The sequence below is a fragment of the Neophocaena asiaeorientalis genome, unplaced genomic scaffold (genome assembly GCF_003031525.2).
Source record: "Neophocaena asiaeorientalis asiaeorientalis breed wild unplaced genomic scaffold, Neophocaena_asiaeorientalis_V1.1 scaffold7, whole genome shotgun sequence".
Lineage (NCBI taxonomy): Eukaryota > Metazoa > Chordata > Mammalia > Artiodactyla > Phocoenidae > Neophocaena > Neophocaena asiaeorientalis.
In genome coordinates this window covers 1,541,743-1,566,074 of record NW_020185337.1, presented here as the reverse complement: position 1 = coordinate 1,566,074, position 24,332 = coordinate 1,541,743, and the positions used below count along the sequence as shown (strand labels likewise).

Here is a 24,332-nt window from a genome sequence, read left to right as displayed (position 1 = left end):
TCCCAGCATCTTTTCTTCAAGTAGAAACCTAGACTTCCTGAACAAGAAGGACCACTGCTCTCTGCAAGTGACTAAAACAAAACAAAACAAAACAATGAAAAGGTCTTTTGAAAATATCTAACCAACCTCCAAAGTCTATTGCTTCTTCAAAACGCTGGAAACATTGTTAAAACACTTTAGATGCTAAGAAGTCATGAGAATGAGAGACAGTACGGTCTAGTGGTTAAGAGCTCAGGCTCAAAGTCAGACTAACCTGCCTTTGAATCACAGCAGCACCACACCAGCTATGGCCTTGACAAGCTACTTGACCTTGTGTTTCCCTGTGTTTATAATGGAACCACGTACCTGCTTCAGAGGGTCATTGTATGGAATAGAGGGCATCACGCATGTGAAGTGCTCAGTACAGTGACTGGTCATAATCAATGTAGCTATAAAGGATGTTTAAAGGATGTATAAAGGATGTTTGGAAAACCAAATAGTACGCCTGGCCTGAGAAAGTCTGTTACTCCTAGTTTCATTCATTGGCATATATCCTGATAGTAATTTCTGAGGAATGGAAAAGCAGAAAAACTCCTGTCAGAAGATGTTGATTGTACACAGTAATCATCCAGGTTTTCAATAAAATAAATATTTGGTCTTTATCAACGATCTCACTTTTAAATGACTAAGATTGTTAAATGTATTGATGGTGTTAATCAGAGTTCTGTTTTTAAATGAACATTTCATAACACTTCAAATGGCTACCTGAGCTGCATGTTATTTTCATGTTCATTACTTGCCATTGGCAAAACAGCACACATGTTGGAATACTGAATTGTTAATTACAGAATTTGGTGATTTTATGCCTTAATACTACATAACTTTCACTCAGCATATAATGTCTCTTCTCTTCCGTTAATAACTAAAATATTGTTATCTCAACTCGTGAAGATTTTTTGTAATTCAGGCTATCAGCCTAGGTGTAATGGAGAAAAAAAGTAACTAAAATATTGTTATCTCAACTCGTGAAGATTTTTTGTAATTCAGTCTATCAGCCTAGGTGTAATGTAACTTCTTCTCTGCTACTCAAAGGAAAAACTGCCATGTCCTCATATTATAATCTAGATGTAAGTATAGCTATGGACAAAAGCGAGAGAGACAGAGACAGAGATAGAGGCAGGATACAGAGATATAACTTGCCCTAGTAGAGCTTTGATCTTTGCTTCTTTTGTTCTTCCACAGGGTAACCTGACACAGATATATCTTATCTAATTACCAGATACATCCTGCTTTTTAATTGAAGCAGTAATTATCATTGATTACAGTCTTCTTGGCAGCTGGATTTTGTAACCAAAATTATTTTTTCTCTTTTCTCTTTTCAGGTAGAAAAAAAAAAAAAAAGGGTGTCAAAGCAAAAGAATAAGAGACCTTTCCTCAAATTTGCATCAAGATGGAAACCTTTTGCCTCAGGGTGTTGTTTGGGCTGGTGCTGGTTGGATGTGTCATCAGTGATAATCCTGAGAGCTACAGCACAAATCTAAGCACCCATGTGGACGATTTCACCACTTTTCGTGGGACAGAACTCAGCTTCATGGTTACCACACATAGACCCACGAATTTGGCCCTCCCCAACAATGGCTCAATGCACAACTATTGCCCACAGCAGACTAAGATTACTTCAGCTTTCAAATACATTAACACTGTGATATCGTGTACTATTTTCATCGTGGGAATGGTGGGGAATGCAACCCTGCTCAGGATCATTTACCAGAACAAGTGCATGAGGAATGGCCCCAACGCACTGATAGCCAGCCTTGCCCTCGGAGACCTTATCTATGTGGTCATTGATCTCCCTATCAATGTATTTAAGGTAGGAAGTAACCACAAATGCATTTGCAGGTTGGAACATATGCTCTGATTCCACAGTTGAGAGAGGTGCTGCAGACTTTTCTGTCCTTTGGAATTTCAGTCTGTGTTTTTACTGAGACCCATTTCTACTCTCTTAAAACTGGGTGACATTTGAAATTTTTATTGTTTGTTAAATGTGACACTGACTTTCTAACTTAATTGTTAACAAAATAGTATTTCAGGGATGACTCTTCAAAGTCATGGTCTTGCATGAATGGGATTCTCATGCCAGCCGTGAGCTTGCTGGGTAGATGGGCAATCTGGGGAAGATCACTGGATTTTTCTGACATTCCATTTCCAGGGTAAGACCTGCTGAGCCCAAAAAGTACTTAAAATAAATGTATCTTCAGTTTCGGTTACCTTTTCAATGTGATGCTATTCGGAAGCCCGATATCCATAGTGTGGCTTGAAATGAGAAGGGCTTATTTTATTTTGACTGTCTGGATGATTGAAGGCAAAGGTCATGCTGGCTTCCGCAGTTAGGGCAACTTAGGGATAACGGGTGCATGAGATGGCAGGCCAGTGGTGACTTCATTGAGCAGCATTACTAAAAGCATCAGTTTACTGTTGCCTCCCGCATTGCTTCAGCTTACATTCATGGAGCACCTACTGTGTGCCTGCTGCAGAGCTAGGCAACAAGGATCCAAAGACAATCAAAGTTAGAGCCTGAGTGGGAGAGGAAGAGAACTCACCCACTGTTGGTGTGATCACCTTGCTCTAGGGACTAGTTAGTACCAAAACAACTAAAGCTAAAAGGAATTAGTTATTCCATATTTGGTCTAGTGGTTGTGTGGGGGAAGTTGCTGCAAGAATTCAAGTGAGCTAAAATTCAAATGAAATTTCATCATCTGTGTCAGATGTTTTAGAAATGTCTTTATTCCTAGCACAGGGAAAACACTTTCCTCAGCCTTTAGTTTTTTGTCTTCTATGTATTATCTGTAGAAACAAAACTATTCTGAGCAAGAATATTCTGAAATATGACTTGAAATGGAAAGTTTGTCAGTTGAAGACATGATTAGTTTTAAGTGAAATAGTAGCATCTTGGTTTCAAGTAGATACACTCCAACTGTGGTGAAATGATACTAGCCTACCAGAAAAAGCAGTGGTCTAACCATAAAGATGAAAACAATGATGAAAATTTTGAACATTACAAGGAAAAATCATCTCAAAATTACTCCAATACACTGTTTGCAAAATTGGGGAAATTAGACAAAATTGGGGAAATTAAGGGACTTCCCTGGTGGTCCAGTGGTTAAGATTCCACCTTCCAATGCAGGCCAGTGGTGGCCTCAGGGGGCATGAGTTCAGTCCCTGGCCAGTGGACTAAGATCCCACATGCCGCGCAGTATGGCCAAAAATTTTTTAAAAAGAAAAAATTTTTAAATCACATACCATCTCTTTCCACAGAAGAGCATGAATACATGTGTTTTCTGTTTGAACTCAAAGCAGGATTTCAGAACCAAATTAGGAGGCAAAATTGAAAATATGTAAATAATTTTAAATATTTAGCATATGCTACAGAACTTTTTTTCTTTTAAAAAGTTTTTGATTTTCTCTTAGTGAAATATTACACATACTCAACACGACTTCCTCAGGACATCTCTCTTTAATAACAGATTTGAAAATGTTGACATGACTCATTCACAATCACGGTGCGGGGTATTAAACATTTTTTGTTCACACTTACACAACTAGTTAACCAACCCGTTATGGCTCAGGAAAATAACATAACCATCTCTGATTAATAATTCCCATTTGACCATGTGCAAAAGCAGCTTTTGACATAAGCATATCTGCTGAGAAGGAGCCTTGCGTATCTCTTTGAGGTGCTACATGCTATTCACGAGACTAAACTTCATTTCTATTCCGTAGCAACATTTTAAGTCAGATCATCTGAAATATCTCCAAATTTGGTGAAAATTCCAATAAAACTTTGTTTTACATTCATACAACAATGGAAAAAAACTGACACTTCCTTATTTGACCTTATGATTTTTCCATCTTGGGAATCCAATACTTTATATACCTTATTGTAGTTCTCAACAATGTGGACAGTTTGATGTGTTTTTTCATAGCAGGAGTACATTTGTATAATTCCTGTTTTTCTAAAACTCATGTAATGAGTCCTTTAACCAACATTAATTTTAGAAAGTAAACCTTTGGGGTTAAAGAAATAAATACTCTTTAGTCATTTCAATCTTCTTCCAGAGGAAAAGAGAAAAGCATTGGAGCGAACAGAAAAGCCTCACAATATTTGAGTGTTATTTCTACTTCCTCCTGGCAGTCCATTCCTTTAGGTTAGGAAACCATAAGATGTTACTGTTTCTCTGACTTCTGCCCGGGAGAGTCAAGAGAAATCCTTCTAAGCAATGTGTGCTCTAGGTCCTCATGCCTTTTCTCCACAGCTGCCTCCTGCTCTAAGGGTCTGATGCTTTGGAGTCTCATATATCAGACCTGTGGATTCCTCTGACCATGTCAAGCTACCTCTGCATTGCAGGGCAAAGTAGTAGCCATCCAGTCTCACTTTACCATTATGTTTAGGTACTGATGAAAAATGCATAGACTTGAAGAACATTCTATTAAAGGGATGCATGAAGCTTCTTTATCTCCCATATTATTAGAATTAGGTTGAAAGAAGAATGGTTTAAAAGATCTGCTATGTTCGTCAAAGAAAGATAAGTTTTCAAATCGCACAGGTCGTTGTGTTTAACAATTCTATCAATTGCTTTTAGACTCAGTTTTAAGGTGTCTCCAGAGGGAGAACATCGCACTGAGCTAGGTTAGAGTCAGTGAGTGAAAGTAGTATGAAGATTGAATCTTGGGGCAAGTGAGACTTGCTGATTAGACTCTAGTAATATTACAAGAAAAAGGAGAGCACATGATAAAGTGTTCTTTCTATTCACATTTTATTATCTTTCTCTCACTTTGAAACTGTTTCATATATTGATATGCTGTAGAACACAACTGAAAATCAATGCAGCAAGTATATCAGATGGCTAGGCTGTTTCTGTTCTGTCATTATCCCGTGCAGCTAGTGCTGAGTAGCTTTGGATCGTCTGTGGGCATGGAAGAGGGGTTCACTACACATCTGAATTTCCAAGTTTCCTAGTTGATCTCTATAGCTTCAGGACTTCTTCTGCCAGGCTGTACTGGACTTTGCTTGTACTTATCGAGTGCTGCTCTGCTCAGAAACCCCCAAGAGCTCCTGCTTCTTACTGGTTCCTAACACGCATGTGCAGCTCTTGTCCGAATGTCATCACTACCCCTAAGTAACATTCTCTGCCCTAAATGTCATTCTCAGAGAGGCTGGATATAGTCGCCAAATTGCTGCTGCTGAAGCATGTACAGATCCTAAATTAAAAAATGAATTAGGTCTGGAGTTATATACATCTCACAGAGAAGAAATAACCCAGAAAGTGGAGAGAAATTCCTCTAGCCCTTGTCGACACTCGTGCACACACACACACACATACATACACTACCTGGTGATAAAAATCGGACAGTCTGAGACAATAAAATGTAAAACAGAAGGAACCAAAAGATGCAAATAAATGCCAATTACCTTCTTGGTTTTCAAATGGCAATGTTAAAGAAACGGTATTATTTATCAAAGGATTACTCTAATTTGGAATTGTGCAAAAAACATGTCATTAATTTCATGAGCAGACTGACAAAACCAGGAGGGAGGAAGGAAAAGGAGTTAGTAGACCCTTTCAAATGTTCACCCTTGTAACCTAAACTGATGATGGATTCAATTTGTCAAGAAATTACACTATCTGATATCCTGAATTTTCAAGGAATGCAAAAAGTTAGGCAAGTAGATTAATCTGTATATAAAATATTTACATTCATTACAATGGCAAAATAATTAAAGCATTGTATCTGTGTTTAGAATCCAAAAATGCCCCCCAATGACTAAATGCCAATATAGATTAGAAGTGTAGAATTTAATAATCATATTCTTTAATGATTTATTTATGCCCTAGAGTGTCATCTATAGGGAGATGGGTTTTAATTTTGAATAGAGTGGAAACCCTAAAAGTGATGTTTGTGCATGGGTGGGCCAAAGTTTGGTGTCATGTGCTTTCAAGATAACTGTCACCCAGGTGTGCACACGGATATGCCCATAAACCACTGCACCTTAGCCTCTTAAGTAGAAACAGAAGTGTGGAGAAATATATGTAGGAGAGAAGTAGAATGGAGAGGATGAGAATGATGGTCATGGGAAGAGAGAGGCAGTTGAGCCCAACGACTTGACATAGAAATGTTGGCACACCAGTGACGTCATAGATAATACTGTAGATGAATAATGTCTCCACTTAGTGTGTGGGGTAAAGCAGATCTCTGAGAACAAACGAAGTAGCCAGTGATACATCCAGTAATCAGCTGTTGACTACTTTAGTCCACTCTAAGCAACCACCTCTTCCTGAGGACAACGATGAAAAATAAACAAAATTTCTGTATGAAATTATCAGGAATATTTTGCAATGAAAAGCCAAGATTCCCAATATGTTGCTGTGGCAGAGGATCTGAGCAATGTGGAAACGAGAGGCATTCACACAAAGCCAGTTCATCTCCATATTCACACAGCCTTTGACATCTTGTGCAACTGGGATCCATCCTGTTGGGGCAGCCATACAAAAGCTGTTTCTTGACACATCAAGAAACACATATATATGTTGTGATAAACACATATCACAACATTTAGGTTGTATGCCTCAAACATAGTAGCTGTTCAATTAATGCTTTTTGATATGATTAAAATTAACTTCTTTTTTTTAATTGAAGTAGAGTTGATTTACAATGTTGTGTTAGTTTCTGGTGTACAGCAAAGTGATTCATTTATATATATATATATATATATATATATATTCTTTTTCATATTCTTTTCCATTATAGGCTATTACAGGATATTGAATATAGTTCCCTGTGCTATACAGTAGAACCTTGTTTATCTCATTCTATATATAATAGTTTGCATCTGCTAACCCCAAACTCCTGGTGCATCCCTCCCCCACTCACCCTCCCCATTGGCAACCACAAGTCTGTTCTCTATGTCTGTGAGTCTGTTTCTGTTTCATAGATAAGTAAAAAATATGGGAACACTTCACAAATTTGCATGTCATCCTTGCCCAGGAGCCATGCTAATCTTCTCTGTATCATTCCAATTTTAGTATATGTGCTCCTGAAGGGAGCACTAAAATATACTTGTAACCAGATTTTTCTGAGACCTTCAAATTAAAATATTGATGATGGTGATGATGTTGATTTATCAGAGGGATTCTTTGTTTACAGACAAGGCATAGGGTATTATCTGTGGTCTGCACATACTACTCCCCCAAGCTGATCCAATTACACACCGTTGGATATGTGATAGATGTTTGCCTTTTACTCATCATCAAGCAAATAAAAACAGGCCTTTCTCAGGTATTCCAGTAATAGCACTATAATCGTAAAATTAGGTATAGAAACTGTATTCCCTGAATTTTAAGAGAGAAAATGTGTCCCTTCACCAAGCTCTCTGTCCCTTGAAGGTGCATTGCACTCCAGCTCATCGTGTCTTGTTAGATAGCTCTGACCCTGCCTCATCTCCAGGCACCTCTCTCTTCATGTTTTTCATCTACCCCTCTTCACTCCAGCTAACCAAGAGTACCAAGATGATCCTTCTGCCTTGAATATCTTCCTTCATGCCTTCTCTGGCTTATTCCACTTTATTCTTCAGATCTCAGCTGAAGCATCTCTTTGTCTGGCAAGTATCCCTAACATAGACTAGGTCAGTGCCTTTCTCATGTGCTCCCATGACACCCTCTAGTAACCCCCTAAGGGCATCTAACACACGCTCTGTTGTCCCTGCCAATTCGCTTGCCTGTCTGCCCCACTAGACTGCAAGTCCCCTGAGGCACACTGCCATGATTCTCATTTATCATTGTATCTCCACATCCAGCACTGTGCCCAGCTTTCAAAATATTTGATGCATGAGCAAAATTTTGCTCAAATACTCTATTTGCCTCTGTAAGAATGTTTTTCTCCCATGCAATTCCTGATCTAAAGGCAGACTTGCTTTTTGAATTCACTGAATCTCTACTTTTTTCCTGCAAACCAGGGATGTCTCAGGGTCCACAAATCTGTGAAAAATCTGTCAACCTAGAGTTGTTTTCCCCTTGTCCCTTTGTCTTTAGAAGTCAAGAGTTCTTGTTCTGTGGTTCCGGAATCATATTGTTTAATTTCCTCTCTCTCCGGTACATATAACCAATTGAAGAGTCACTTTTCAAGATTTCTGTGCAATATGCATTTTTTGAGCATAGTTGTAATTGTGGTTTTGATTGAAATATTAAACCTACAAGTGATTTGGAATATCAAAATGAACATTCATATCACAGAAGATTTTAGTTACTAATTTAGAGAACAGGAAACATGTTGATCTTCTAGCATGGCTAAAACACAAGCACATTGCAAAAGTTCATTATGCTAACCAGTTGACTTAAGGATATATGTACATATAAAATAACAGAGTGATACATTTATTACCCAACTTGCTGTTTGTTATAAGGAAGTTGCTGTCTGGAAAGGCTTCAGAACCCTCTCCAACTCTACCTCCCCTTCTGACTTTTCATTTCCTGTGTCTGGGAACCTCATTGCTTTCTCTCATGGTCCTGTTAAGTAATTATTCTCATGTGAGGTTACTGGGCTAACCCTCAGCACTTGGTTCACAGCACAGTTATTCCCGTTTCAGGGATGGGGGATGGAAACCATCCGTAACTGCAAGATCGTTCCCATGGCTGAGGAGGGAGAGATGGATTCAGTCCCCTTCTCATTAGGAAGGTGTTGGGCTGTGTAAAGCATCGTGGTTGAAGATATTCCTCCATCAGACACTTCAGATCACAGAAGAGGTTGCTGTATAATGATGGTGCATAGATGTTTTACTTTTGAGAAAAGAATTTTCACATATACACTCTGTGTGTGTGTGTGTGTGTGTGTGTGTGTGTGTGTGTGTGTAATGTTGCAGTAATTCCAGCACTCTGCAGTAAAAGCAGATGTCCTGGCTATTTTATTCTGAAATATTTCTAGAGTGTCTTTATCTTTTGAGTTGCTAGCATGTGAGTGTTCTTTTTTTATTATCACACAAAGTTTATACAGTTCGTGTAAAGCGTGTGTGAACTAAAATGAAAGAGGTATGAAGTTTACTGTCTCTGAAGTTGATTTGAAGACTACAGTGGTTAGATAAGGAATGTTCTAAGAAATTCTGTCAAAATAAATTTGATATACAGCCAGAAATTCTACAACTGCTTTCTGGAGCTACCGTATTCTCTTGAGAGCTAGAGTAACTGCTTTCTATAGCTACAGTTTTATTTTTAACTAGGTCTAGTTTTTCTTGGAAAAACTTTCCTTCATTATAAAGTTAATAGTTGAAATTAAACTCAATAATAGAACTGAACATATTCTTCCATGTTAATATTTGATAGCCTTGTTTTTAAATTTGAACATCAAAGATTTTACAAAACCACATGTTCTAAAATATTTATTTAAATTTGGAAGGTTTGAAATCCCCAGTGTTCCTGAACTCAAGAAGAAAAATCAAGTGTGCCCTCAGATTTAATACCATTTTTGTGGATGTGCAAATTTAGAGGTTACTTTGTATAATTTAAACTTCTCTAAAAGTTTCATCCACATTTTTTGCCATCACGACTTACTTGGAGACCAGGATAGATAACAGAATCTACTCAAATCATGCTTCTCATAACACTTATCTTAAACACAGGAGTCCTATTATTGGTCTGGCCAAAAAGTTCATTTTGGTTTCTCATAACATCTCACGGAAAAACCCAACTGAACTTTTTGGCCAACCCAATATCTTTTAGATCAAATTTTATACTAGAAAGTAATGCGGATGGGCAACTGATTGGCCATTTGGTTACTCAGTTACATCAGGTCTCTCTTCTCTGAATGTTCTTCATTTATTCATTCATAAATATTTATTGAGCTCCTACTATATACCAGTTACTGGGGAAATAGCAGTGAAGAAAAACAATCATCCTTGTCTTCGTGGAGTTTGCATTCTAGTAGAAGAACAAGACAACACGCAAGTTAACAAGTAAATATATAGTATGTGAGAAAACTGCTAAGGAGAAAAGTAAAATAGGGAAGAGAAATAAAAGAAGAGGAAGAGGGTATTCATCTTAGTGTGAGTGGCTGAAGAAGAGCTCAATACAAGGTGACATTGAATAAAAACTAGAACTTAAAAGGAGCAAACCGTGCCACTATCCAAAGTGAGAGCATCCAGCCAGAGGAAATGGCAAGTGCAAAGGCCCAGAGGCAGGATTGTGCCTGGAGGGTTAAAGGAGCAGCAAGGAAACCATGGTGGTTGAGTGGAAGGAGGAGAATAGTAACAGATGAGATCACAGGGATACTGGCATAGGGCAGGTGATAGGGAGAAGCAGATAACGTGGGGCCTAACAATAGGTGACCATATAATTTATTGTCCAAACCAAGATGCTTTGAGAGTGAAAGTAGACACTATCAATAATTGCATCTGGACAATAGGCATAAACCAAGACTCCTGGGAAAAATAGGAAGCATGGTCACCCTATGTATACACCTTTATAAAGCCTTTATTTTAGCCTTTTTCTCTGAGTGAGATAGGAAGCTTTTAGAAGGTTATGAGCAGGACTTCCCTGGTGGCGCAGTGGTTAAGAATCCACCTGCCAATGCAGGGGACACAGGTTCGAGCCCTGGTCTGGGAAGATCCCACATGCCGCGGAGCAGCTAAGCCTGTATGCCACAACGACTGAGCCTGTGCTCTAGAGCCCGCAAGCCACAACTACTGAGCCCACGTGCCTAGAGCCCGTGCTCCGCAATGAGAAGCCACCACAATGAGAAGCCCATGCACTGCAATGAAGAGTAGCACCCGCTCGCCACAACTAGAGAAAGCCCACACGCACCAATGAAGACCCAAAGCAGCCGAAAAGAAATTAATTTTTTTAAAAAAGGAAGGTTATGGGGAGATGAGTGACATGATCTGGTTTACATTTTAACAAAAACATGCTGGCTACTGTGCTGAGAAGCATTTCCTGAATCGATGAAGGAAAAATATGCAGTCTTAAAGTATGTTATGTATACCAATTTATAACATGACCTAAAGCCTAATTACTGTTTACTCTGTACCAAGCTAACTCATTTGATCCTCACAGTAAACTTATCCTATATGACTGTTGCCTGAAAATGAATAAAGTGAGGCATAGTGTTTAAGGAATATCCTCAAGGCTACACAGTTAGCGAGTTGCAGAGCCAGGATTTGGATCCAGTCTGATCCCAGAGGCCATGCTGTTAGCTAAGCTGCCACATTGCTTCTCTTCCATATGCCTCATAAGGCAAACTTGATAGTCATCCAGATGTCCTCCCTAGTACAGAAATATATTTTCAAAGACTGTGTTCAAAAATAGTCATCCCCTTTTCTCTCCTGCATTAAACCCAATACTTCTTCAGTTGCTTATTTAAGACAGAAGTGACACACTATAAAGGAAGATGTGTATGAAACAGAGGTTGCTCTCCAGAATAGCATTTACGTTGTAAGTCTTGCAGATTGCATGGGAACATCTGTCAAACAGATTTTTGTATTCCATGCTCATTGTCATGTTGGTGAGATCAACTGACGGAAGGGAGCCAGAAAATAAAAATTTTTTTAAATGAAAAGAAATGTTAAGTTCTTTGATGGACTGATTGCCTAGACATATACATCTGCTTATCTTCCCAGAGGAACACTTTTTGCCAAACTGGTGTCTCATCCAGTTATCATTGGAAAGGCTAGGCTATTTGTGGCATGAGACAGAAAAGTGAGTGTCTATGGCTATCCCAAGGTTTCAGTTGGTGTACAAACACCTGGTTTTATTGATAAAACTAAATGTTGCATTTCTAGATCTTCCTCCTTAGGAGTTGACCAGATGCATAGGAATTAAAAGGGTAATGTGAAAGCGTAATGGATGACATTTGGGAATATGTCTCAAATGATATTTAAAAAGAAGCAAGAAATAAAATACCTAGGAATAAACTTAACCAAGGAGGTGAAAGACCTATACTCTGAAAACTATAAAACACTGATGAAGGAAACTTAAGATGATACAAAGAAAGGGAAAGATACTGCATGCTCTTGGACTGGATAATATTGTTAAAATGGCCATACTACCCAAAGCAATCTACAGATTTAATGTAATCCCTATCTAAATACTCATGACATTTCTCACAGAAGTAGGACAAGTAATTCTAAAATTCATATGGAACCACAAAAGGCCCTGAATTTCCAAAAAAAATCTTGAGAAAAAAGAGCAAAGCTGGAGGTATCACCCTCCCTGACTGCAGACTATACTACTGTACAAAGCTACAGTAATCAAAACAGTATGGTACTGGCACAAAAACAGACATACAGATCAATGGAACAGGATAGAGAGCCCAGAAATAAACCCACACACATATTCAGTCAATTAATCTTTGACAAAGGAGGAGGCAAGAGTATAAAGTGGGAAAAAGACAGTCTCTTCAGTAAGTGGTGCTGAGAAAACTGGGCAGCTATTAATACATGTAAAACAATGAAATTAGGACATTTCCTCACACCGTATACAAAAATAAACTCAAAATGGATTAAAGACCTAAATGTAAGACCTGAAACCATAAAATTCCTAGAAAAGAACATAGAATATGCTTTGACATAAATCATAGCAATATGTTTATGGATTTATCTCCTAAGGCAAAAGAAATAAAAGCAAAAATAAATAAATGAGATTAATTAAACTTAAAAGCTTTTGTGTAGCAAAGGAAACTATCAGCAAAATGAAAAGACAACCTATGAAATGGGACAAAATAGTTGCAAATGATATGACTAACAAGGGGTTAATATTCAAAATATATAAACAGTTTGTACAACTCAATATCAAAAAAATAAACAACCCAGTCAAAAAATGGGCCAAAGACCTGAATAGACATTTTTCTGAAGACAGCATACATATGTTAACAGGCACATGAAAAGATATTCAGCTTTGCTAATTATTAGAGAAATGCAACTCAGAACAATAATGAGATCACCTCACACCTGTCAGAATGGCCATCATCAAAAAGTCTACACATAACAAATACTGGCAAGGATGTGGAGGAAAGGGAACACTTGTGCACTGTTGGTGGGAATGTAAATTGGTGCAGCCACTATGGAAAACAGTATAGAGGTTCCTCAAAAAACTAAAAATAGAACTACCATATGATCCATCCCTGGGTTTATATCTGGAAAAAATGAAAATACTAATTTGAAAAGATACATGCAACCCCAATGTTCATAGCAGCACTATTTACAATAGCCAAGGTATGGAAGCAGATAAATGGATAAAAAAGATGTTGTAGGGCTTCCCTGGTGACGCAGTGGTTGGGACTCCACCTGCCAATGCGGGGGCCACGGGTTCAGGCCCTGGTCCAGGAGGATCCCACATGCTGTAGAGCAGCTGGGCCCGTGTGCCACAGCTGCCGAGCCTGCGCTCTAGAGCCCGCAAGCCTGGAGCCTGTGCTCCGCAACGAGAGAGGCCACTGCAGTGGGGGTCCCACGCGCCACAACCAAGGGTGGCCCTCGCCGCGGCTGGGGAGGGCCCGTGCGCGGCAGTGGAGACCCAATGCAGCCAAAAATAAATAAATAAATATAAATTAAAAAAAAAAAGATGCTGTATATATATACAATGGATTATTACTCAGCAATAAACAAAGAATGAAATTCTGCCATTTGTGTCAACATGGATGGACCTAGAGAATATTATGCTTTGTGAAGTAAGTCAGACAGAGAAAGGCAAATACTGTATGATATCACTTATTTGTGGAATCTAAAATATAAAACAAATGAATGTATATAACAAAACAGAAACAGGCTCACAGATATAGAAAACAAACTAGTGGTCACCAGTGGTTTGGGGGGAGATAGGGGCATTGGATTAAGAGATACAAACTATGTATAAAATAGATAAGCAACAAGGATATATTGTATAGCACAGCCATTATTTTGTAATAACTTTTAATGGAGTATAATCTATAAAAATACTGAATCACTATGCTGTACAACTTAAACCAATGTAATATTGTAAATTAACTATACTTCAATAAAATAAAATGAGCTAGAAATCCTCAATTAAAAAAAAATTTACAATGAAGTTTAATGAAATGGTTTCATTAAATCTGAAGCTATTTGAATAAGGAACTTTATTAACATCCCTAATTTTTTTTTTTTTTTGGCCATGCCACACGGCATGTGGGATCTTAGTTCCCCAACCAGGGGTCGAACCCGTGCCCCCTGCATTGGAAGTGTGGAGTCTTAACCACTGGACCACCAGGGAAGTCCCTAATATCCCTAATTTTAAAAGCAAACTATATTGAACATGTTCAAAATCATTCTTTTCAAAATATAAAAGGTAATGGGCACACATCTCTTTGCCAAATATTGAATAGCATACTATGCCCCATCCCACATGAGTTTTATGTCAGATAAAGCAATTCTGTAGAATGTCTGTGTATTTTTAAAAATCTGGCCACTGTGAACTTTTAGCTTAGTTTCACAAAACAAAAATGTTTAGAATACTCCAGCGTTTCTCTTTCAAAATGATGTCATGTATGTCACAAATGCTGTGTTTCTCTGCCTATTTCCTTTGTTTCCACAAATTTGATGTTCTTATAGAAGGTAAATTTATGAAAATTTAAGGTAGTGTTACATCATTTAAGAGCCATAATACTTTGTAAACATTTTCGACATTTTATTGAGGTGTAATATACATGCAAAAAAAAATGTACGTTAAGTGTCAGCTCTATGAATTTTCACCAAATGAACACATCTGTGTATCCAGGATCAGGAATCAGAACATTACCTGCACCCAGAAGTCCCTCGGTCACTAATTATCCAAACTCCCAAGGCAGCAACTTTCCTGACTTCTAACAGCATGAATTTGTTTGCCTACTTTTGTGTTTTATGTAAATGGAACCATATGACGTATGATCTTTTCTGTCTGGCTTCCTTTGATCGGCACTATGTCTGTGAGAGTAACCCATGCCGTTGAGTTTAGTTGTAGCTTATGCATTCTCATTATTGTATAGCACTTCACTGTCTGAATATGCCACAATGTGTTTATTCATTCTACTTAGGTAGGCATTTAAATAGTTTCCAATTTTGAGCTCATATGAAGAGTGCATCTATGGACCTTCTCACATGCATCTTTTTGTGTGCATATAGATTGCTGAAAAAATAAATATATACAGATATATAAAACTTAACATGTATATATAAATATATATAACACTTAAATATCAACATATATACCTATATACTAAATAAATGCTTTTAATATAAATCTTGATCATGAATACTTAAATATCAACATATATATTTATATACTAAATATATGCTTTTAACATAAATCTTTATCGTAATCCTTTTATATTTTGATCAGTAATTTTGGAGAACCACCAGGGCATGGTACAGTACTAGGAACTAGGCAGAATTTCCTAGACGGAATTCTTTTCTAAAAGCTCTAAAGGCTTGCGTAGCATATGTCTGAACTTTGTTCATTATAATTCTTCTTGGCCTTTCAAGCAAATCTATTATCTGCCTTCATATTGGATAATCCCCAAATCAACTCACACATTTACTAACTGTCTATAGAAAACACAAAGAAATCTAGGACAGCTGTGCCTCTGAGTGGCTTGCATTCTGTGTGAGGATACATATATTCCATCAAGTTAGCCTGAATGCCAGGTGAATGTTATAGTCCAGTGTTCTGTTGAAATTTTTGAGACCATTGAACAAATTTTACTGAAAAAAATAACATTTTGAATGTAAAACACCTATTAACATTTTCTTTAAAAACAGAAAAACTGTCATCTCTCCTTCTCCTAAAGTAATATATACAGCTAAACCAAAATTAATCAAATTAATCTCAAGAGACACAGAAATAAAATTACGTTTCAGCATTTTCCATTACTGCTGCAGTAAATGGCCATTTATTTTAAAACTTTAAAACACCCCATGAAACACAGATTAAAAAGCACTGATTTCAGACAGTAAATGTTCTGAGAGTTTAAGTTGGATTGATGAAATTTTCCAGACAATCTCTCTGAGGTTATTTTTGTTAAATGACATATTTTGGGATGCCAGTTGCTAGGTAAAACTTGGAGGTTTAGTTGTAATCTGGTTACCACATTATTCGAAGAGAAAATGGTAAGGGAGGGTTGTTATAGAAATTTACCAAATTGTAGCATATGAAGACAGATCTAAAAGAAAATCCTTCCTAACATCAACACCAAAATTTGCATTTCAACATCACATAAAAGAAATTTTATGTATCAAAACCACTGAGTAGATTTTAAATGGAATTCAATGGCGGTCTTACAAGGCCCTGAATACATACTGCCAAGAAGTTATTCAGAACTTTGTGAAATGTGTGAACACTGGGCTTTGCAGTCTTATGATTGTGCCATTAAACTTAGAGGATTTGTTGAAATTTTTCCTGCTTTTTGTTCTGAGGAAATAGTTACCTTCACAGTAATATTTTTATTGGTTTCATGGAGTGACCTTAAAATGCCTCCAGCTCCTGGGTTACCGTAAAGGAGGGAAAGTAAATCCAGGGGGAAGTTTGCACATTAAGGTAATATTCCAGGGCCTAATTTGCAAGCACTGAGTACTCACCACTTCGGCTTGATCCTGTCTGATTCTCTGACCCAGGGGTGGGCAAACTACAGCCATGCGCCAAATCTGGCCCAAAGCCTATTTTTATAAATGAAGTTCTATTGGAACACAGCCATACCCATTGCTTACAAAAATGGTTTCGACAGATACCAGATAGTCTGCAAAGCCCCAAATATTTACTATCTGGCCATTTACAGAAAAAGTTTATCCACCCCTGCGGCATCTCACCCGCTGCCCTGGCCCTGCTTTTACTTTTTTTTTTTTTTTTAAAGTTTATTATTTATTTATTTTTGGCTGCCTTGGGTCTTTGTTGCTGTGCTCGGCCTTTCTCTAGTTGCGGCGAGCGGGGGCTACTCTTCGTTGCGCTGCGCGGGCTTCTCATTATGGTGGCTTCAGATTGGGAGAAAATATTTGCAATCAACATGTCTAACCAAAGGAGTAGTTTCTAGAACATATTAAAAACTCTCAAAATTCAACAGCAAAACACCAAACAATCCAGGCAGAAAATGGGCAAAAAAACATGAACAGAAAATTTTCTGAAGAGGATATAAAGCTGGTCGATAAACACATGAAAAGATGTTCATCATTATTAGCCACTAGCGAAATGCAGAACTGAAACCTCGGTGAGATATCACTACACACCTATCAGAATGGATAAAATTTAAAAATAGTAACAACACTTAATACTGGCAAGGATGAGAAGAAACTGGATTATTCATACATCACTGGTGAGACTGAGAAATTGTAGAAGCACTCTAGAAAAGACCTTGCAAGTTTATTATAAAACTAAACATGCAATTACCATAAGACCCAACAATTGCAATCTTGGGCATTTATGCCAAAGAAATGAAAATTATGTTCATGCAAAAACCTGTTCAGGCATGTTCATAGTAGCTTTATTTGTAATAGCCTGAACCTGGAAGCAACCCAGATGTTCTTCAGTGGGTGAGTGTTTAAATGAACTATGGTACATCCATTCCATAGAGTACTACTCAGTGATAAAAAGGAACAAGCTATTGATACACACAACAACTTGGATGAATCTCAAGGGAATCATGGTGAGTGGAAAAAAATAAAGCCTATCTCAACAGATTACATACTATAATTCCATTTATATAACATCCTTGAACTGACAGAGTTATTGAGATGGAGGACAGATTAATGGTTGCCAGGGGCTAGGGAGTTCAAGGGAGAGGGGAAAGGAGTGTGGTTATAAGAGGTCATTATAAGGGGTCCTTGTGGTGATGGACCTATTCCATGTCTTGCCTGGAGGTCGATACACAAACCTACACATGTGATAAAATTGCATAAATACAAACAAATCAATGAGTCACACGGGAGAAATCTGAATAATATCACTGGATCATATCAATGTCAAAAAAATGGTTGTACCAGTTTACATTCTCACCAGCATTATATGAGGCTTCCAATTTCTCCACATCCTCACCAGCTTATTATTGTCAGTCTTTTTTATTATAGCTATTCTAACGATGTGTAGTGGTAGCTCATTGTGGCTTTAATGTACTTTTCCCTTAATGATGAATGATACTGAGCATTTTTCATTTTCATGTACTTAGCTATTTGTATTTCTACTTTGATGAAATGTCTATTTAAATCTTTTACTCTTTTTAATTATGTTATTTCTCTTTATATTTTTAATTGTAGGAGTTCTTTACATATTCTGGACAGAAATCCTTCATCAGATATATGATTTGCAAATATTTTTCCCCACTCTGTAGCTTTTCTTTTCATTTTCTAAATGGTGTCTTTTGAAGAGCAAAATTTTAAAATTTTGATGAAATCCAACTTATCAAATTTTTTTCTTTTATGGACATGTTTCTGTGTCATATCTATGAAATCTTTGCCTAAGCCAAAATCACAAAAAAATCTCTTATGTTTTTTTAACAGTTTTATAATTTTAGCCGTTACATTTAGATCTATGATCACAATTAATTTTTGTGTAGTATATGAGGTAAGCTTCTAAGTTCACTTTTTTGCATACACATATCCAATTGTCCCAACACCATTTATTGAAAAGACTATCGTCTCCTCAAAGAACTGCCTTGGCACCTTTGTTAAAACTTAATTGATGATAAATGTAAGGGTTTATTTCTCTTTTCTTTTCCAGTCCAATGACTTATGTGTCTATTGCTATGTCAATACCATCCTGCCTTGATTACTGTAGTTTATAGTAAGTTTTTAAACAGGTATTATAAGTCCCACTTTGTTGGATTTTTTTTTTCAAAAAATTTTTGTCTATTCTGGGTCCTTTACATTTCTATATAAATTTTAAGATCAACTTGCTAATTTCCTTGAATTTACCTAGGAATTGTATTGACTCTTTGGATGAATTTAGAGAAAATTGCCATCTTAACAATGCTCATCCTCCCGATGCAAAAACATTTATTTAGGTCTTTGATTTCTCCAGTATTTGGTAGCTTTCAGCAAACATGTCTTATACTTCTTTAAATTTATTCCTAAGTATTTTATTCTTTTTTGATGCTATTTTGAATGGAATTGTCTCAATTTCATTTTTGTATTTTTCATTTCTAGTATATACAAATGCAACCAATGTTTGTATATTGCTGTGGTAGCCTATGACCTTGCTGAAGTCCTCACCATTACACTTGCAGCATCAACTTGTTTCCACAGCTAGTGTGTGATGGCGAAGAATGCAATGACTCTCAGAACAGTTTGCACCAATAGTGCAAATGTCAACCAGTAGAAAAGGCAGTCATCTCAGCGTTATCTTGATCTTGCAGGTCCTATGAAAGATTCTCCTGAACCGTGAAAAGGGATCTCCAGGGGTCCTCAGGCAACACTTAGAGAACCACTGATCTAGATGGTCTCTAAGCACCTGTCCAAAGTCTAAAATGCTATAATTTTTCATATTTAAGATAAATGTTGTTTACCAAACTTGTCTTAATAACATTTGCTTAAGTCACTGATTTTCATGGCAGTCAATATTCCCTAGACAATTGCTGCATGTAAAACAATGTACCAAGTGTTCTGAGAGAGATGAAAAGGAAATAGAACATTGGCCCTAATCTCAAGGAAATGGTACAAGTCTCTCTCAGTACTCAAGTGTCTAGGAAAGGAAGCCCAGCTAATTAGTAGGCTAATTACATTAGACCCCAAATTTGTATGTTTTCTGTTCTAGGTAGCACTAAAAATAAACAAAATACTTATAATGGAGATACAGTATGTGTCGAATATCAAGACTGAGAAGTAAAACTAAGTTAAAATCTATTATTCTTGACTTATACAATTTAATGTTATCTCATTTCCAAATGACTGGAAATAAGACAAAGTAGGATCAAACTCATTTTCAAATCTTTTAATTCTTAATGTTACACTATGATTTATAACAGACCCTTGACTGGAAGCTTAAAATAGCCACTTACCTAATGTTTTTTCCTGCATTTTACTTATAGTCCGGATTTACAGTATGGTGCTTATAGCTCACTGGGCAAATTTTCTGTATATTTTAGCTTCTCCCTGGAGAGGAATAAAATACTGTTCATACATTCGAGGTAAATAAATAGTCTCAGGACTTCACCTATGGGATTCCACAGGTACTGACATCCTTCATCCTATTGGGTAGAAAAAAGAAAGGCAAAAAGGACTAAAATATTCATAGTTGGGAAGAATAAAAGAGAAATTGGGAAGACAAAATTATTCATATAAAATGAAGGGAGGGATTGAGGTTAAGCGAGTTTAGGGATAAATGGAGTTGATAATAGTTTCAGAGAAACCAGCTGTAGACTGGAGTTCTGATATGAAAAAAAAAATCATGCAATTTAAAAGCTGGCAGAGAATTTAGAGATAAGAAATGTTGGGCCAGAACGAGATTATATGGCAGAGGAGGAAGGCAAAGCCCAGAGATTTCTGACAGGGCTAGAGCTGGAAGCCAGAATTTCTAACTTCCCTGCAGTATATTACATCCTTCCCTCTTCTGAAACTTTAGTGGGTGAATTGTTTACATGCATGTCATTCTTATGTGAAGCATCATTACATGACTGGTGACTCAGCCATCTTGAGCATGTCTTCCTAATTCACTTTATACCTCAGCTATTGCAAATTGTCTTATTTCCTAATGAATTTGTTATTAAATATTCAAAATCACCTCAACCTTATTACTGTAACACACCAGCTTCAGCATCAATAGTGTTCTTTTTTCCCCAAAAGACACATATGGTATCATTTTCTTCATGCCGCATACCGTATCTTAGTTGGGTCATCGTTTCCATCAACACAGGATAATTGTGACCACATGACATACTTTACAATGAAGAACTAACCTCAGTTCTTAAGATTTCACACATTACATCATTAAATAGGCAGCATGCTTTCAAATATGCCGTTGGCTTTTGCTTTTTTCTACTTATTACCACCTTCCTGATAAGTTCTTTGGGGCTACTACCTAAATCTACATGTGGAAATCATTACCAGTCTGTTTTTTGTTTTGTTTTGTTCTGCTTTGTTTTCGCCTGCATGCTTCTTTTAAATAAGCACTAGCATGTACTACCATAGAGAGTGCTGATTAAAATAAACAGGAACATTTTTTCAATAGGTTTTGGGTCTTATTGTGTGTCCAGGTCAGAGCACTTATTTTCTATAATTAACTATCTTTTCTCCATCCAGGAAAAGCCGGGTTCATTCTTTCCAGTGTAACTCTTCTCTCCATTATGAATTAAATCCTAAAATACTGACACATACATTTGGCACTAACCTATACAATTTTGATACTGAGTGCTTCTAACTTTTCTTTTTGAAAAACATTTAATTCTTCTCCATCCAATGATCCTTTGGTTTTAGGCATACCAAAAAAGTAGAAGTCATAAATCCCTTGATTCTAGATTGGCATCCTTACAGCAGCTTTATCAGAGACATTTCTTTTCATTCCCAGCCTTCAGGTGACTGAGATTCTTGGGGATAATAAGCCCATATCTTGGGTGAACCATCTTTCCTCTAATGAAATAACCTTCCTGGGTTTGGAACTTGGTTTTAGAAAGTATTTTTTCGGGACTTCCCTGGTGGTGCAGAGGTTAAGAATCTACCTGCCAATGCAGGGAACACGGATTCAAGCCCTGGTCCGGGAAGATCCCACATGCCGCGGAGCAACTAAGCCCGTGCGCCACAACTACTGAGCCTACATGCCACAACTACTGAGCCTGTGCTCTACAGCCAGCGAGCCACAGCTACTGAGCCCGCTCGCCTAGAGCCCGTGCTCCGCAACAAGAGAAGCCACTGCAATGAGAAGCTTGCGCACCACAACAAAGAGTAGCCCTCGCTCACCACAACTAAAGAAAGCCCGTGCGCAGCAACAAAGACCCAACGCAGCCAAAAGTAAATAATAAATAAATTTTTAAAAAATTAAAAGTATTTTTTACTCTTTTTTTTTTCTCTCCCTCACCTGGTTGTTATTAACATCTATGTATTTCAGATTCTAAAAAGTTAAGACCTCAGCCAACACCGAAACACTGAATATTCAATGGTGAAATAGATGAATAGTGGGTAGTAGCAACAACCTCAAGTTTTCTAATCTAAGTGCAGAGTAGCTGGAGCAGTTCCTCAAAACCCATCTCTTACAGGAACTAACATTTACAGCCTGCAATGGGTCAAGCCCTGTTCTAAGGGCTTTGCCTGGATTAATTCATTTCACACTCCCGTCAACCATATGGCATAGTTTTCATCTCCAGTTTTCACTGAGGCACAGTTCACTTGCGTAAGTCATGTAGGGTGCAAGGCAGCCGGGTTCCGGAGCCTTCTTTGGCTGAGCTCCCACAGAATGTTGCTTGCAGCTTCTTTAGGGACCGTCCATCTGTTCATCTTCTGGGTAGTCATTTCCTTGTGAATGGGGCCCTTTGTACCTGTGGGGTCTGCCACCCCCCTGTACCTGGTAACCTGGATGACCGTCCTTCACAATCTCACTGGAAAAAACAGACAGAAAGTAGAGACTGATAACCACAGGCCGTGCAAATAGCTCACACTTCCAGATACTTACTTCTGCTAACTGCTTTCTATGGATTGTCTCTTCTGTCACGCACAGTAACCCTGTGAGGTAGCTGCCATCACCATTTCCATTTTCTAGAGGAGGAAACTGAGAAGCAGCGAGGTTAACCAACATGCCAAGGTCACATGGTGTGAAACATAGCAGAGCTGGGATTCAGTCCAACCCAGGAAGTCGAGCTTCAGGGCCCACGCTCTTTACTACACCAAGCCACTTGCTTTCATTAAAAGGAGTGCTTCTCCATCCCCCCAGGTCACGGAGGGCACCCAGAGTCGAGAACATCTGTGGAGTGTCTGCTCTGCTCTAAGGATGTCATGCTTTCCAAATTCTTGGGCTGGTCGGGAGGCAGGAGGAACCTGTCAAAGGAAAAAGTGTATGGCTAGGGTGGAAGCCACGGGTTTTGTTTTATTTATTTGATTTGATTTCTGTGAAAACTCTGCCTCAATCCGGAAGCAATTAAAGCATAAGGGAAAGGCAAAATTCATTCTCAGTCACGCAAAGTGATTTATTTTATTGTAACCAATTTGAGATTTGCAACAGCCAGAAAACATGTTCTCATGAAAGACCTTTCCTGGGCATCACAGGCTTTATTACCATCCCAGTCTGTACTGTTGGGAGATGTAGAACATCTTTACTGGTGATTCGACTATGTACCAACTTCTACATCCCAGCCCCTGCCCCAGAAAGAAAGAAAACCTCAGAACCCCACTTTCTGAAGACTGGTACCTGGTCCGTCATGTCCAGCTTCAAGTGACCCAAAAATAATCCATGTTGAGGGGGAAGAGAACATTTTATTTACTTTGAGGGTTCCAGCTACTACAGACTATATTCATAAATCCCTCATTCCTTCCTGAGATGGGTGGGGTGGGATGAAGGGAAGGAGAAGAAGCCCTCATCCTCACCGGATGGGCTGGAAAGAAAATTAGCACAAAGAAAAATGCACCGCTGGTTTTACTTATCGCATTATTAAGATGCCATGACAATAATAAAGATAATATCCAAGTAATGGCATTAGCATCTGGAATGGATAAAAAGAGGGGGTAAATTCATTTATATTATCCTTTTCTTCATGGTCATGAATAATTGGTACATTTCAGTTTATAATTCCAAACTATAGCAGTTCAAAATAACTAACGTCTGTGTAGTGTACATTCAGCTTGTGGATTCTCTCATAAGCATTGTCCCATTTGAGCCTCCCAGCTGGCCATCATACCATTGTGGCAGGCGTGAGAGCCACCCCATTTAACAAATACAGGAATGAGACATAACAATGCGTAAGTGGCTTACCCAAGGTCACTGTTGCTAACAGATAAATCTTGTATTTGAACCTAAGTCTTATGAAATGACAATCTAAGTTGATTTTAAGGAAAGAACAGCCTTATTTCATAATGCCAAGCTGGTGAGGCCTGGGACATGAGAGTCATGCACACCAGTTAGGGCTCAACCTGCTATTGAGCTGTACCTTTCTACACTGATGGCTTTAGGCACCATTGGCATGAGAGGCATGCAAACTACGTGGCCCCAAGCCATTATGATTTTTTATTTATGTCTATATTATATTCTATTTTCTGCTCATCCTGCACTATCTGGCTGTCACTAACTATCATTTTTTTACTGATCATGGCATCTCTAGAGCAGAGGTTCTCAAAGCAGGGGTTGGTGGACTAGCAGCATCAGCATCACCTGGGAACTCATTAGAAGTGCAAAGCCACGGGCTTCCCTGGTGGCGCAGTGGTT

General features: G+C 38.0%; 1 protein-coding gene and 1 non-coding gene across 3 annotated transcripts in view; one reads left to right on the top strand and one right to left on the bottom strand.

Annotated features, from left to right (window-relative positions):
• The first annotated feature begins 1,372 nt into the window (after positions 1-1,372).
• Positions 1,373-24,332, top strand: part of EDNRA (endothelin receptor type A) — a 55,534-nt gene continuing 32,574 nt past the window's right edge. For both annotated transcript variants that reach the window (XM_024736223.1, XM_024736224.1), the window contains exon 1: positions 1,373-1,849. In XM_024736223.1, coding sequence (XP_024591991.1) covers positions 1,430-1,849 — 420 coding nt within the window. In that variant the 5' untranslated portion in view covers positions 1,373-1,429. The remainder of the gene's footprint in view (positions 1,850-24,332) is intronic.
• Positions 6,979-7,085, bottom strand: LOC112393841 (U6 spliceosomal RNA). Its single transcript, XR_003002031.1, has one exon. It is a non-coding gene; the product is annotated as a U6 spliceosomal RNA (small nuclear RNA).